Raw genomic sequence first — 16,940 nt, 5'->3', positions numbered from 1 at the left:
TCCTCTCTTTGTTTCTCTCTTTCTATCTTACGTATGCATGTCTCCATACCCATAGAGCAGTTCTCTTTTATCCCTGTCTTAAAAGTAAAGAAACAGGGAATAGAGTTTAAGAAATTTATCTAAAAAAAAAATGGACAAACATTATATGGTCTCATTCATTTGGGGAATATAAAAAATAGTGAAAGGGAATAAAGGGGAAAGGAGAAAAAATAAGTGGGAAATATCAGAAAAGGAGACAGAACATGAAAGACTCCTAACTCTGGGAAACGAACTAGGGGTGGTGGAAGGGGAGGTGGGCGGGGGGTGGAGGTGACAGGGTGACGAGCACTGAGGTGGGCACTTGACAGGATGAGCACTGAGTGTTATTCTATATGCTGGCAAATTGAACACCAATAAAAAAATAAATTTATTAAAAAAAAATCTTCAGCCCTCACAGACCTTGTAAGTCAGGGCTTCTTCAGCAGAGGAGACCCAGGCTTGTGCAGTGGGAAAGCATCAGAATTCAGAACTTGAATTTAACTCAGCTCTTTGTCTGATCCAGGGCAAATTGCTTAACTTCTGCTTTTCTGTAAAATGGGAAAAATTATACCACATACTACATAAGATTGTTGTGAAAATTAAGTGGGACAATTATGTAAAGAAATTTATTTTTTTTTATTTTTTTTTTTTTTATTGGTGTTCAATTTACTAACATACAGAATAACACCCAGTGCCCGTCACCCATTCACTCCCACCCCCCGCCCTCCTCCCCTTCCACCACCCCTAGTTCATTTCCCAGAGTTAGCAGTCTTTATGTTCTGTCTCCCTTTCTGATATTTACTCAATGCCTGGCTCATAATATATAAATATGTTGTATCCTTAAAAAAATAAATAAAATAAAAATAAAAATAAATAAAAAATAAAAAAATAAAAAATAATAATAATAAAAAATAAATTTATCTAATGTCACTGGAGTTCAAACCCAGGATTTTCTGGTGCCATGCTCTTTACTAGTATTTTCCAATGCCTCCTGAGACATTTTGATTTTCCCGGGGTCCCGCATGGACTATCCCAGCTGAATTGTGGGCTGTAGACCATGTACAGACCTCAGGGTAGAAATTGGATTAGGGAAATCTAGTTCAAGCCACATAACTGCCTCCCAAGAAAACCTGGTCTAATTCTCATCCTCCCAGTGTATTTTAGCAAGAACATCCATGTGTAATAACAATTTATAAACTTTTGTGTTCCTTTTCCTCCCTAGGAACAACGGTAGTCTTAGACACAAGTTGTAATTTCTCCAAAAAAAGGGGCTGTCCCCAACTTCTCATGGGTGCCTTCGGAATCAATGCCTCTGATGCTCCCACCTTTATACTGACAGGCTTCCCAGGAATGGAGTCCATGGAATCCTGGCTATCCTTCCCTCTCTTTCTATTCTATGCTGTCTCCATTGTGGGAAACACTTTGATCCTCCTCATTGTTAAGGAGGAGCAGAGCTTGCACCAGCCCATGTATTACTTCTTGTCTCTCCTTTCAATCAATGACTTGGGAGTGTCCTTTTCCACATTGCCAACTGTGCTGGCTGCCCTTTGCTTCCATGCCCGGGTGATTTCCTTTAATGCCTGCTTAGCCCAAATGTTTTTCATCCATCTCTTCTCTTGGACAGAGTCTGGAATCCTTCTGGCTATGAGCTTCGATCGCTATGTGGCCATCTGCAACCCCCTGCGCTATGCTACAGTGCTCACTAATGCCTGCATTGTGGCAATGGGCCTGTGTATTGTCCTCCGAAGCTTTGCCCTCATCCTTGTCTTCCCACTGCTGCTGCACAGACTGCCCTTCTGTCACCCCCAGAATATCCTCTCCCATGCCTACTGCCTTCACGTGGATATGATTAAGCTGGCATGTACTGATGTCTCCCTCAATAGCCACTATGGACTTTCCATTGTGCTATTCACCTTTGGCCTGGACTCTGCACTCATATTCATCTCTTATGTACTAATCTTACGATCAGTGATTGCCATTGCTTCCCGAGGGGAGCGTATCAAGACACTGAACACATGTGTGTCCCACATCCTAGCTGTGCTCATCTTCTATGTACCCATGGTGAGTGTGTCCATTGTTCATCGCTTTGGTGCTGGTCTGCCTCATGCTGTCCATATCCTCATGTCAATTCTCTACCTCTTTGTGCCTCCCATGCTCAATCCTATTATCTACTCCATCAAGACAAAGGAGATACGTCGCAGGCTCTTCAAGATGCTCTTTAGGCTTAAGTCCTGAGTCTTGGGTAGAGCTAGAAGCCCTGGAAGATTTGGTGTTGGAGGTATAACCGTTCAGACACCAGAGGAGAAGAGAATTAATCCAGAGATAGCTAGCACCACACTTTAAGTTATAGAATCAATGATTAATCATTTAGTCTGATATATTGGGCCAACACCTGCCAGGACCACTTTGGATCTTATCTATTAATCAACTGTTTCTATGGCCTTGAGACACAGAAAAATGGTCTTTTTTCAAGAATAGCCCAAAGAATGTCAAATATCACTACAGGGTGAGATTATTTTCTGGAGGAGCAGGGAATGATCTTCCAGATATTGGGTGACATGATACTTGGACTTCTGGTTATGGGCCTGTACAATTCTGAAAAAGACAGGGGCAAAGAGGTATACGAGTTTAGCTCAGGTGATTAGTTTCTGATGTTGTCAAGAGCCAGAGCTCTCCCCATCATGCTGTATGAGAAGTCAAGTTTTAAAGTCTGGCAGCTGTGATAGTTAATATTACATATGAACTTGACCGGGCCACAAAGTGTCTAGATATCTGGTTAAACATTATTTCTGCATGTATCTGTGAGGATGTCTCTGGATGAGATTAGAATTCAAATTGGTAAACTGAGTAAGGTATATCACCTTTCTCAATGTAGGTGGGCCTCATCCAACCCATTGAATTCCTGAATAGAATAAAAGTCCAAGTATGAAAGAAAGAAATCTCTGATTGTCTCTAAGTAAGGTCATTAGTCTTCTTTTGCTTTTGGTCTTAGGCTTGGCCTGAAACTTATACCATTGGTTTTCCTGGTTCTCAGGTCTTTAAATCTGGGCTGAAACTATATCATCAGTTCCCTTGGGTCTGGAATTCTGGGTCTCCATAATTGTGAGAAGCAATTCCTTCTAATAAATATAATAAATCCCTTTATATATATATCCTATTGGTTCTGTTTCTCTGGAGATCCCTGACTAACCCAACAGCTACAATATTTAAGTAGTCAGTATTAGACTTTAGGATTCTTGGTATGTTCTTTGCATATGGGAGATCCTGAAATATGTAGGTTTTGTCAACCTCTGGTTTTGTCAACCTCTACTGAATTTTTTTATCTTTTTAAATTTTTTAAATTTATTTTTTATTTTTATTATTATTTTTTATTTATTTATTTTTTTTACCTGTACTGAATTTGACACCCCTGTGCTTATATCTCTCCTATGACCTTTCCCTCTTTCAGATCTATTTGCTTTCCCCTCATGGAATCTAAGCTCCTTAAAGCAGCAACTTTGTCAACGACTCTGTCCATCCACATCAGACAGACTATAGGCCCTCCATTCAGATAATGTCTGATGATAATAGAGCAACAGTTGAGGAATAAGTGAAAAATGGATAAATAAATAAGGACCAATGTAAAAGAGAAGAAAATCATAAGTGAATAAATTAATGAATGAACTTATAAACTAATAATACATTTTGTTTTTTGTTTTTCTTAAGTAGACTCTATGCCCATTGTGGAGCCTATTGAAGGTTTGAAATCACAACCCTGAGATCAGGATCTTAGATGAAATCAAGAGTCAATGCTTAACCAACTGAGCCACTCAGGCACCCCTTAATACATTTTCTTAAATCAGAATCTCATGTCAGGAAACATTTCCTCTCCCTCTATACCACATAATTCCCCCTATAGAAAGAAGCATAAATTAGAGGTGATATCTTTTTCTTTATTTTTTTTTCATTCCTCCAGCTTTATTGAGATAATTGAAATTGACATACAATGTTGTATAAGTTCAAGTTCTATAATATGATGATTTGCTGCATGTACATATTGTGAAAACATCACCACAATAAGGTTACTTAACCCATCTAGAGAGGTGACTTCTTGAGTAAGTGAACTGAACCTCTCGGTCTTAATTTTCTTATCTGTAAACTGGGACACTGATCTCTGATTTATTAAGTCCTGAGTCTTGGGTAGAGCTAGAAGCCCTATGTTTGTTTTTAAGAGTGAATAAATTAAACTGCTCTAAAAATTATATAGTAATACACATAGTTTATTTACTCATATTATTTTTACTCAGCAAAAATAAATACAAAATTCAGTGTTTAGGTTCAAAGCATCATGAGTATAAACCAGAGCCTGAATAAATATTTTGTCTAAGACTTTTCTTGAACCCTAAGTAGCACTGTTCTATACTCACTTTATGTCTCCACTGTACTTGGAATGTACTTTAATATCCATTTGGTTGGGTAGTTTGTCTCCTCCACCAGATTCTAAACAACTCATGGCCAGGGACCATGTCTTATTCACGTTTATACTCTTCAATCTCTAACATAGGACCTGAAATATACCAGATATACCCCAAAGAAGTTAAGAAATGAGTTAATAAATGATTATATTTGTATATGTTTACATACTAATCATCTCTTTATGTTTCAATGAATTGTCATATCCTAAAATGTTTTACTCTAAAATAGATCATAATTTTATTAAAGAACAATTTTATACGAAGACTTTCATATTGTTCATAGTCTAAATACCACATGAATTATGGATGTTACCAGAATAAATAAAAAATAAATTATATCTGAAGTTTTCAAGCATGCCAGAAATGTACCTTGCATATTTATACTGCTCAGACCTTATATACTGTAGAGAAGGTATACCCATAGTAATTTCAATAGAATACTAGCACTGTGCCTGGCCTTTAACATGTGAGTAAAGAAGTATTTTTTGAAACAATGTTGCTATTTAATGATCTTGGCTCTATCACAAATATACCTTATAATGAGGTTATTGCCTTAATAAGTGGACAATATGCTTTCAGTAATAATACCTTTGCTTGCCTCTTTAAGTCTAAAGGAATTTGAAGCAACCATTTGGCTCATTTATGTATCTATGAAAAGCTGTCTAGGAACATCTGGGCTGTTTTCCACATTACATTCTATAAATGACAATACTCAGTATTCTTCTTTTGACCTTAGAAACCTTCTTGGTCTAAGGGCGCCTGGGTGGCTCAGTTGGTTAAGTGTCTGCCATTGGTTCAGGTCATGATCCAGGAGTCCTGGGATCAAGCCCAAAATAGGGTTCCTCACTCAGCGGGAAGCCTGCTTCTCCCTCTCCCTCTGCCTGCTGCTTCCTTTGCTTGTATACATTCTCTCTCTCTCTCTCTCAAATAAATAAATAAAATATTTTTTAAAAGAAATCTTCCTAGTTTAAAAGAAGCTCAGCAGATGTTTGCTGCTTGCATCTTCTTCTATTCAGTCCATTAAATAGAACATTTATCACTCTGTCTGGATCTGTAACTTGCAAATGTGGAGGTAAGTCTCAGATGGTGACCTAGTTTACTGATGAGGACTGTGATCACACCAACACTCTCACCATCACAGGGCTCTGGTTATCCAGGTCATCCTATACATTTCATCGGAGGTCTTGGCTTCTTTATTCTCTTCCTATGATGCAATTTCTACTGCTCAGGTAGTTACATGGCTTCTCGTCCCATTCTTTTATTTTTTAATTTTTTAAAGATTTATTTATTTATTTTAGAGAGAAAGAGTGAGAGCATGAGTGAGTCGGGGCAGAGGGAGAAAATCTCAATCAGACTCCCCACTGATCATGAAGCCCCACATAAGCTCCATCTCACGACCCATGAGATCATGACTTGAGCTGAAACCAATAGTCAGACACTCAATTTAATGAGTAACTCAGGTCCCCCATCTTATTCCATTCTTTAGAACTATAACATGAATTGCATGTGGTCTCTTTAAGCAAAACTAGGGTCACCTGCTTGTCATGGACTGGAAGTAGGTCCAAGGGCCATCCAGTCTATGAGTATGCTTGAGTTGTTGGAAGCAAATGCCAGTATATTTATTGTGTGGAACAGAATGTGAAGGCATTCTCCACCTCGGTGCTGGTTCATGGAGAACCTCCAAGATGCACACCCTGAAGGAGTGTAGAGGATAGGAGGTATCACTGAATGAGATCTGGGTCCCAGGTGGGGTTATTTGACTTTCTGCCCCTCTATGTAATTGTGGAACCTCAGATGAGGTCCCACAATCCCTTCTGTGCCCAACTCCCTCAAGTTCTGCATAGCACACCTCAAACTGCTGTTTGAAGATATGTGGGGTGCTATATCTCCACCCCATAAGGTGCTTCCTGTGTCTGAAGTCCAAGGAATGGGTCGTGGGAATCCCAGTCTATAGCCAGTCAATTCGAAGCACAGGTAACAACCCTAGGTTGCTATTGACATCCGAAGGGAAGGGCAGTCTTGTGGGACTGAGCCTTTCATATTGGGATCTGTAGCTACCTCTAGGTAGATAGCGTCAGAAGAGGGTTAAATTGTAGGTCACTGAGCTAATGTCAGAGAATTGCTTGATTATGAAGGAAATCCCCCCTCCACCCCACATACATGCAGTGTAATTGCTACCAAACATTTAGGGTGCTTAGGGCAATGCATGGCACAGGAAAGTTTCTCTACAAACAGGAAAAGGAGAGAAAAACAGTATTGTATAGAAATGAAAAAAAAAAGTGGTATGCAACTTAATAAAAATAGCGTCCTAAAATAAAGTGTGACAAGAAAGTCCTCCCCAGCAAACAAACATGGATGATGGAAAAAAAGTAAGATATGTGATCCAGGAAATGGAATTCCAACCCCAGGAGAAGAGTAGGACAGATTTCTTGCTGCCATCTCCATAAGAGACCTGAGAAGCAAGAGAACAGAGGGCTTCAGGGAGAAGTTACCAATATTTAAAAATATTTAAAATTAAATTCCACTTATGAGTGAAATCATGTGGTATTAACAGATGAACATAGGGGAAGGGAAGGAAAAATAAAATAAGACAAAAACAGAGAGGGAGGCAAATTATGAGACTCTTAACTCTAGGAAAGAAAGGGTTGCTGAGGGTTGCTGCAGGACAGGTGGGTGGGGGATGAGGTAACTGAGTGATGGGCATTAAGGAGGGCACATGATGGAATGATGTATGCAACTGATGAATTACTAAATTTTACTTCTGAAACTAATAATACAGTGTATGTTAATTAAATTGAATTTAAACAAAAAAATAATTTAAAAAAAACATTTAATAGAAGAGTGGTGTGATTAAGAGGGTGGACAGATTCGAGGCAATAATAAACTTAGTGGCTTCAGTGATTAGCCCAAACTGTAATAACACTCACTATTGGCCATAGATGTTTCCATGTTTCCTGTTTCATACTTTCTCTCTTAGCAAATTGCTGATATTACCCCAGGCTCACTCTAAGCTCATGATCTTACTTTCATTTCAGAAGAAGGTCGATGTGATTACACAGGAATTCTCAACTTCCTATCACTAAGTTTGCACTTACCTTCTGTTAAAAGATAAACTGAGGTAAATTAAAAATTTTAAGAGTTCATTTGAACAAAAACCAGCTCAAATCAAGCAATATCCAATCTTGCAAATAACAAGGAGCTCTGAGGAGCTTACAAAAGAAAGACTTCTATAAGCAGAAGGGAGCTGGAACAAGGAAGTTACACTAGGCAAAAAAGTGGGTTGGTGGGGCAGCCCAGGTAGCTCAGCAGTTTAGCACCGCCTTCAGCCCAGGGCCTGATCCTGGAGACCTGGGATCGAGTCCCACATCAGACTCCCTCCATGGAGCCTGCTTCTCCCTCTACCTGTGTCTCTGCCCCCCTCTCTCTCTCTCTCTCTCTCTGTCTCTCATGAATAAATAAATAAATAAAATCTTTTTAAAAAGTGGGTTGGTTATTGAAAGATTAATTTTCTTAAAATAAAACAAGATGAAAATAGAAAGGGGGACAAACCGTAAGATAATATTAACTCTAGGAAACAAAATAGTTGCTGGAGGGGAGGTGGATGCAGGGATAGGGTAACTGGGTGATGGGCATTAAGGAAGGCACTTGATGGAATGAGCACTGGGTGTTGAATGCAACTGATGAATCACTGAATTCTAGCTCTGAGACTAATACAGTATATGTAAACTAAATTTAATTTAAATAATTTAGAAAAACAAAAACAATAAAAGAAAGACTACTTTCCTTTAGGGCAAGACAAAAGTCCGTTAGACAGATTACTTCACTAGTGTTGATCAGAGGATTCCTGACTGACTGGTTTAAGATTCTCTTCCCGGAATAACAAATCTATAACTAAGTCTGTCTTTGGTGATGTGGAGCTTAACATAAGTGACTCAATGTTGGGCACGTTGTCTTGCTTTTAACATTTCTTTCTCCTGTGTATAGCAATGGCATCCTTCTTTTCCAAATTTCTTGGACACACAATTGAGACCATTTATCGTCTGGCTTTGATGGATTAATTTCTCACTATTTCCAACTTATTTTTTTAAGATTTTATTTATTTGACAGAGAGAGAGAGAGAGAGAGAAAACAGCACGCAGTGGGAGAGGGAAAGGGAGAGGGTGGAGCAGGCCCCCAACTGAGCAAGGAGCCCAATGTGGGGCTTGATCCCAGGACTCTGGGATCATGACCTGAGCTGGAGGTAGACTCTTAACCTACTGAGCCACCCAAGTGCCCCTCCAGCTTATTTTTTAAGCCTTCTAAACCCTTCCTTGTTATGTCTCCCATTCTCCTCTCCAGTGTTGCTTTTCAAGCCCTCATCTCTGTGTAGGGCTTGTTATATCCTCCAGAAACTATCCTTCTTTTATTCTTTCCCTGTCCTCTCCCTTCTGCCTGAGACTCACTGTATTTGTTTTATATTGCTTCTGTAAGAAATTGTCACAAATGTGGCAGCCTAAAACAATAAAAATTTATCTTGTAGTTTCTGTAGGTCAGAAATCCAGAAACCTTACATGTTGAGGGTCTTTCAAGGTGATCATAATGATGGTGGGGCTGAGTTCCATACTGAAAGCTTTGGGGATAAGCTGCTTTGAAACTCATTTAAGTTATTGCTTGAATTCATTTCCTTGTAAAAGTAGGACTGAAGTTTCAAGTTCCTTGCTGGCTATTACCTAGGGACTGGCATTTGCTCCTTTAGGCTGCCCACACTACTCTCATGCTATTCATTCACCAGCCCCCTCAGGTCACTGTGGACCAAACACTTCTCCATTTTGAATCTGACTTCTGCCACATTTTTCTGATTCCAGTCGGAGAAAGTTCCCTACTTTTAAACACTCATGTAAACCAATTGGGTCTACATGAATCATCCAAAAGAAAAAAACCCTTAAGGTCTATAATCTTAATTATAACTTCAAAGTCTCTTTTGCCATGAAATGTACATATTCATAGGTACCAAACTTGGACATCTTTGTGGGGGGCATTCTGCATACCACAGTCACTTCACATAACTTTGTTATGTTAACAGTAACTCACATAATTTGAGAGTCAAGAGATGCACCTGGAAATCTTTTCTCACTGTCTTAGACTATTGCAAATTTCCCTCCTTTGTTCTGTCCTAAAATCTACCTTGGACCTTTATCATCAGTCACTGAAGTATTTATAAGTATTTCCTTAGGAGTCTCCCCCACTGGACTATGAATTGTTACGTTTATTTATCTACACATTCCCTAAGATTAAAATCATGTCTACTGTTGAACGAATGACTCGATGTATAGTTACTTTTATCCACATACACCTTATTCCACAGATCTCTAGGGTAAGAATTGTGACCTTGTTGTAAATGAAAAGAGTATTTTTTTTCACATGGAAAATTATAAAGAGGAAGACTCATGACAAAGGGTCAGTAGACATAAGATACTGATAAATCCACATATATTGATCAGGGCTTGGGTGATTGCCTGACCTTCCTCCATGACCATCAGTGTAACTGCAAGAAGGGATAGGAGGGTATTAGGTGATGCACTGCATCTTTTGGTCTGACTTATCTATGAGTGGAAGTTTTGAAAAGTTACTGCATTTTCAGCCTGGTTTGTCCCACACAAACATTAGGTATCTAAGGGCTTCTTTCTAAACCCAACTTCTTTTAATGTCTTCCCAGTAAAACCAATGTACATGTTCCATATTCCCAGCAGTCCGTGAGTACCTGAGCTGATATAAGCTCAAGGGACTTCCCAGATGCAACCTTATATTCTCAGGCCAGGGAGTTGGCAGAGGTAATGGGGTAGGGGTTTGGAGCAAGGCATGCAGAGCACCCACTACGGTTCTTCCTTTCTCTGCACCTTCCTTTTGTGGCGCTCTCTCAGGTAGGTAAGCTGGAGTGTCAGACACTCTGGTCTCAAGCTTTAAGGCACATTTACTACCTGTTGCTCTTATTCTCTCAAATCCTGCCATGCTTTCTGCTTCAGACTTGACTTTCTCAGCAGGGCGCCCCCATCAGGCTGTACTTGGGTATAGACACCTTGATGTGAACAAACACCCCCTCACTTTTTTCAGAATACTAGGTCTCAGGGGCATATATAAAAAGACATTGGCTGCTTTGGAAGTCACTTGGCAGGACCTTACTCGGTGGTAAAAGACCCTAAAATCAAGGACATCTGCATATTGTATGCAGAGACAAAAATGTGTAGGAAGAGTTTTCAAGTAGAGAAGACAAAGCAGTCCTAAGAATACGCAATAAAGGGGAAAACGCATCCTGCAAAGAAAGGTTAGAGGAGTCCTAAGTCAGATGGAGGTTTGACAAAGGCAGATGAGTGGCTGGATGTGAAGGCAGAGATCAGTCTCTAGAACTCAGGGTTTCAAAATCCTGAAAGTTTTCACAACTACCCACTTTTGGATCTTTACAACCCCATTAGCTCAGTTTGTTAGCATCTCCAGTTTACAAACAAAGAGACCAAAAACCCAGAAGGGATCAGTGACTCGGTGAGTACATCTTCTGTGTGAGACCTTGCGCTAACCACAGAAGGGACTCAACAACAAATGAAAATCAGGGCTGGGTTCTTGGAGCTGAGGAGTCAGGTGGATTCACAAAACTATAATGCAGGCCAGGCAGAGAAGTGGGCACAAGAAGAGATGCAAACCTATAGCTGTGGCAGGGAGCCATGTTACCTCTGCTGGTCATGACCAGCAAGTATTCACAGCAGAGGGCGTTGCTAGTCCTGGGTCCTGGAAGATGGATTGAATGGGGATGTTCTCATACTCAGGGAAGCCTTTGGGAGCTGAGGGGCTACAGTTCTTATTTGGATGACAGCAAAGAGATCAATCTGGCTATCTTGAGGTATAAGGAAGGCAATTTTGATTATTGAGACCAGATCTACTGATTTAGTACTGACTACAAAGGCCTTTAATTCTAGACTAGTGAGCCTGGATTAAATCCTTTGGTAATGAGGGAGCATTCAAGGTTTCCAACTGGAATAGTGCCATTTTCAGATCTGTCTTTTAAAAATATTAGTTTAGTTCTGCTACTCATTAAAATAGTCCTACTGCAGAATGAAACAGAGGGAGGCATAAGGTTTATTAGGAGGCTGTCATTTTGGTACAAGAATGTGATTCCTTGGGTCTGGAGGGGGGACTGTGGGTGGAAAGGAATGGGGAAAGGTCCTGACAGAGGCATTTTAGGGGTCAGTATCTTCCTTGGGTTTTACCTGGTTTAATGCAATAGATACAGGAAAGAAAATCAAAATGATATTTGGATTTTGAGTTTCAGTCTCAGGCATAATGGTGGTATTATTCAAAGAGATGGAGAACACAGACAAGAAGCAACTTCATGGTATAAATGAATGATTATTAATCCAGGGGCTTTCAGAAGTGAGGTTGTCATTTGGTTCTGAAAGACATTATTAAGAACTAACATTTAGTAAATTAAATGATTCAGGGAGAAAACTGATTATATAAGTTAACTGGATAGAAGAATGCAAAGATGAGTGGGTATCTAGTGCTTCTTGTTGAATGCCTGGAAGGTTATCTTTGTGGATGGATATCTTTCTACCCATTTATCTTCTGTCAGGATGAATGGATAAAAGAACCAACAAATTATAGGAGTAGGAAGCTGGAGAGTCATGATAAGGTAGTAAATGTTCAGTACCATGAGAGAGTGGAAAGAGGAGAGTTTATGGTCTGATGAATAAGTGAAATGCTCAGAAAGAGGACAGAATACTCAAGAAGGTAGTGATCAGGGCAGTTTTGTCTTAAGTCTTGAACAAAACGATGCCCAGAGACTGATGAAAAGAGTTCATAGCTTTGAATGTGCGAAGGAGCATCGTGGCAATGGGCACAGGTGTAAAGGAAGCAAAGTGACCTGTTTAGCCAGCTGGATAAACAGAAAACTCAGACAACTGCAGAGATCTTAGTGACAATGAAGGACAAGGATAAGTGGTTTGGTGAGCAAGACTGGTTAATGCTATAAACTAAGGGGTTGGATGATACATGAGAGTCTTAAAATATTAGGTCTAGGCCATAAATTAAACTGTATGTTTGTCTTTTTTACAGGCTAGTGGTCCTAGAACCTAAGCAGTAGTGCCAACATGGGAGGTAAGCCCCACAACAGCTCAGACTTGCCTCCTTTCACCCTGTCAGGGTTCCCAGGGCTGGAGACATCCCAACATTGGATGTTTCTGCTCTTTGGTATCCTCTACATTGTCTCCATTGTGGGCAATGCCCTTATCCTTTTCATCATCAAGGAGGTACAGAGTTTGCATAAGCCTATGTACTACTTCCTATCCCTGCTGTCAGTTAATGACCTAGGTGTGTCCTTTTCCACACTGCCCACCGTGTTGGCCACATTTTGCTTCCACTTAAGAGAGATCGGCTTTGATTCTTGCATGGCTCAAATGTTTTTTATCCACCTCTTCTCCTTTATGGAGTCTGGAGTTCTCCTGGTTATGAGTTTTGACCGCTATGTGGCCATCTGTAACCCCTTGCGCTATGCCACAGTGCTCACTGATGCCTGTGTGGTGCGCCTGGGCATAGCTGTTGTCATCCGTGGTTTCTGTATGGTTTTCCCACTGCCCTTCCTTCTGAAGAGGTTGTCCTTCTGCAAGGCCAATGTACTCTCTCATCCTTACTGCCTGCATCCAGATCTGATCCGCTTGCCCTGTGGTGACATTACCATCAATAATATTTTTGGTCAATTCATTGTCATCTCTAACTTTGGTCTGGATTCTGCTCTCATTCTCCTCTCCTACATGCTCATCCTGCGCTCTGTACTTGCTATTGCCTCCCGGGAGGAAAGACTTAAGACCCTCAATACGTGTGTGTCACACATGTGTGCTGTGCTTATGTTCTTTGTGCCTATGGTCGGTGTGTCCATGGCCGCTCGCTATGGGAGGCATGCCCCACAGTATGTACATACACTCATGTCCCTCATCTACCTTTTTGTACCTCCTATGCTCAACCCAGTCATCTATTCCATCAAAACCAAAGAGATCCGTCAAAGGCTTTGCAAAATACTACTGGGAACAAGGTTTTAAGTAGGAGACATGTTAAAATTCCAAGATTCAGCGGATATCTATTGTTAGTCCACAAATTTGAGTTTTTAAAAACTGCTTTGACAAAGCTTTTAAAATATCTTTTTAGTCAGTAACCAAAATTAGGATTTCTGCCTAACAACAGTTAAGACTCAAGCCAACAAGTTTTGCCAGAGTAAACTGGGTCATAATTTAGCAAAAACAAACAAATAGAACAGAATTTGCTCATTTTCCCTCTTTCTTAATCCAACAATACACATCCTATAACAAATCTTTCATTTCAGCCCGATGTTTCTCTTACCTTTGCTGAAAGTGAATCAGCACAAAGGAAATTGCTTATTACCATGGAAACTCTGTTTTAATGGGTAAAGGAATTCGTTTCCTCAAGATTATGTCAAAGGTAGTTCTAGTTTTAATTTTTTGAGGAATCTCTATACTGTTTTCCATAGTGGATGCACTGTTTTACATTCTCATCAATAGTGTGCAAGGGTCCAAATTCTCTACATTCTTATCAACATTTGTGGTTATATATATATATCAATCTGTGTTTCCCTTAATGATGAGTGATGTTGAGCCATTGTATGTCCCGTTGACCATGTATAATGTCTTCTTTGGAAAAATGCTTATGCTATTTCTTAGCACGTCTTAAAATCAGTTTATTATTTTTTATGCTATTAAATTGTAGAAGTTCATTGTATATTTTGAAGATTAACCCCTTATCAGATATATGGTCTACAAATATTTTCATGGTTGCTTTTATGCTTTCCTTTGCTTTGCAGAAGCTTTTTAGTTTGGTGTAGTCCCCAGTGGTTTTTTTTGTTTTTGTTTTTGTTATCTTGCTTTTGCTGTCATAACCATATTATCCAGCAATCTCACTTCTGGGTATTTATCCAAAAGAATTGGAATCAGGACCTCAAAGAGATATTAGCACACCTGTGTTGCAGCATTACTTATAGCCAAGATATGGGAACAACCTAAATGTCCATCAACCAACAAATGAATAAAGAAAATGTGGCCTATACATAGAATGGAACACTGTTCAGCCTTAAGAAAGAAGCTCTGCAATATGGGACACTGTGGATTGAAGACACTAAGGACATTACACTAAGTGATATAAGCCAGTCACAGAAAGACAAGTATTACATGATTCCACTTACATGAACTACAGAAAATAGTCAAATTCATAGAATCAAAGAGTGGAATGGTGGTTGCCAGAGGCTAGGGGAGGGGGAAATAATCAGTTATTATGAAGGACAAAAGTTGTAGTTAAGCAAGATAAATGAACTATAGAGATCTGTTGTGCAACATTGTACCCATAGTTGACAATAATGTAGTGTGCACTTAAAAATTTGTCAAGAGGGTAGGTCTTCATATTGTGTGTAAATAAATTTTTTAAAAAAGATTATGCAAAAAAATTAGTTAAAATGATTATATATATATTAGCTATCACTATGCATGTCAGCATTTATTTCATACAGTACACACTACCTACCAGCTTTTAAGATGAAATAAATACAATTGCAATATAAATTGTACTAAGTGATTTAGGTTTCAATAAGAAAAGTCGGCAAGTGTATATTATAATATACATCATATATGTTCACATATAAGTAAGTTTACATATTTATATGAACAATAGAAAAACATATTAATAAAGGAACAATGAAAGTGAAACAGTATATATAGCAAAACATGTGAAATCTACGTAATGATATATTCTGCTCAAATTCATAGTCTTGAAAAATCTTAGTGGTATTTTTTATGACAAAAAAAAAGAGAGGAAGTTAAATCAAGCATTCAATTTAAGACATTTTAAAAAATATATATATAAAAATAAAACAAAGTTTTTTCTGTATATTTTCTTAATGTGTTATATTGTATACTTTCTGTTTGAAGTTTTTAAAATGTTGCTATATATATATATGTATATATATACACACTTTTTTTCCCTTGTCATCATTTACCATTTTTGGAGGAATCTTTAAGCAATGGAGTGAAACTTGAAATAGAAATGACTATTTTACCTTACCCTATTATCTGTAACTCAATACTAAATCCTGACAACTCTAGATTTTGATTTTTCCAATCTTTGTTTCTACCTCACCATTGTTACTACCTTATTTTGAGCCTTCATTGTCATCCCTCACTTCACTTGGCATTATCTTCCAAACTGATCTCATTGTTTACTGATCTTTTCTCTCATTTTCTCATACTGCAGCCAGAAAGATATTCCTAGAGACTATCTGATTGTTAAATTCCTTTCAATGGCTCTTAATATCTATGGATAAAGTCCAGAAGTCTTAACATGTCTCTTAATAATATCACCACTGGATACCTGGGTGGCTCAGCGGTTTGGCACCTGCCTTCGGCCCAGGGCATGATCCTGGAGTCCCAGGATCGAGTCCCGCATTGGGCTCCCTGCATGGAGCCTGCTTCTCCCTCTGCCTCTCCCTCTGCCTGTGTCTCTGCCTCTTGCTCTCTCTGTGTCTCTCATGAATAAATAAATAAAATATTTAAAAAATAATAATAAAACACAGGCAACACCTTTTTTGAACTTGGCCACAGTAACTTCTTGCAAGATACATCCATGAAGGCAAAAGAAACAAAAGCAAAAATGAACTATTGGGACTTCATCAAGATAAGAAGCTTTTGCACAGCAAAGGATACAGTCAACAAAACTCAAAGACAACCTACAGAATGGGAGAAGATATTTGCAAATGACGTATCAGATAAAGGACTAGTATCTAAGATCTCTAAAGGTTGTCTTTTAGTTTTGCTTCAATGTGGATGGAACTGGAGGGTATTATGCTGAGTGAAATAAGTCAATCGGAGAAGGACAAACATTATATGTTCTCATTCATTTGGGGAATATAAATAATAGTGAAAGGGAATAGGAGGGAAGGGAGAAGAAATGGGTACGAAATATCAGAAAGGGAGACAGAACATGAAGACTCCTAACTCTGAGAAACGAACTAGGAGTGGTGGAAGGGGAGGAGGGCAGAGGTTGGGGGTGAATGGGTGACAGGCACTGAGGGGGGCACTTGACGGGATGAGCACTGGGTGTTATTCTGTATGTTGGCAAATTGAACACCAATAAAAAATAAATTTATTATTTAAAAAAAAGAGACAACAGAGAAAAAAAGAAACTTTACTTAGAATATCTTGTCCATTTTTATATGCCTGAAACTGCATACCATTCTAATTATTCATCAGAAATATGTATTAGACAGATATCATGGGCCAGATAGTGGCTCAGCTTTTGAGTCATTTGCGCTGTGTAGCATTTTAAGGAATTCCTTTACCACCTGCCCTCTGTCTACTTGGTCCCTTCACCTCCAATAGCAGTAAAACAGATGTTCTATTATTTTTGTGCTTATTGTTATTATTTTAATTACAGATTTGTGTCAAA

At 39.0% G+C, this 16,940-nt stretch overlaps 2 protein-coding genes across 2 annotated transcripts; both read left to right on the top strand.

The window, feature by feature from the left end:
- Nucleotides 1-1,305: 1,305 nt before the first annotated feature.
- On the top strand, nt 1,306-2,402 carry LOC144295362 (olfactory receptor 51I2-like). The gene has a single exon (XM_077867750.1). It carries the CDS (start codon nt 1,306-1,308, stop codon nt 2,251-2,253), a length of 948 nt encoding a protein of 315 aa, XP_077723876.1. The 3' UTR covers nt 2,254-2,402.
- A 10,050-nt stretch (nt 2,403-12,452) lies between these two features.
- LOC144295361 (olfactory receptor 51I2-like) lies at nt 12,453-15,320 on the top strand. The gene has a single exon (XM_077867749.1). It carries the CDS (start codon nt 12,590-12,592, stop codon nt 13,532-13,534), a length of 945 nt encoding a protein of 314 aa, XP_077723875.1. The 5' UTR covers nt 12,453-12,589; the 3' UTR covers nt 13,535-15,320.
- The last annotated feature ends 1,620 nt before the right edge of the window (nt 15,321-16,940 follow it).

Source organism: Canis aureus, chromosome 23 (assembly GCF_053574225.1).
Source record: "Canis aureus isolate CA01 chromosome 23, VMU_Caureus_v.1.0, whole genome shotgun sequence".
Taxonomy (NCBI): Eukaryota; Metazoa; Chordata; class Mammalia; order Carnivora; family Canidae; genus Canis; species Canis aureus.
The sequence above is the reverse complement of the archived record's forward strand: the minus strand, read 5'-3'. Positions and strand labels throughout refer to the sequence as shown.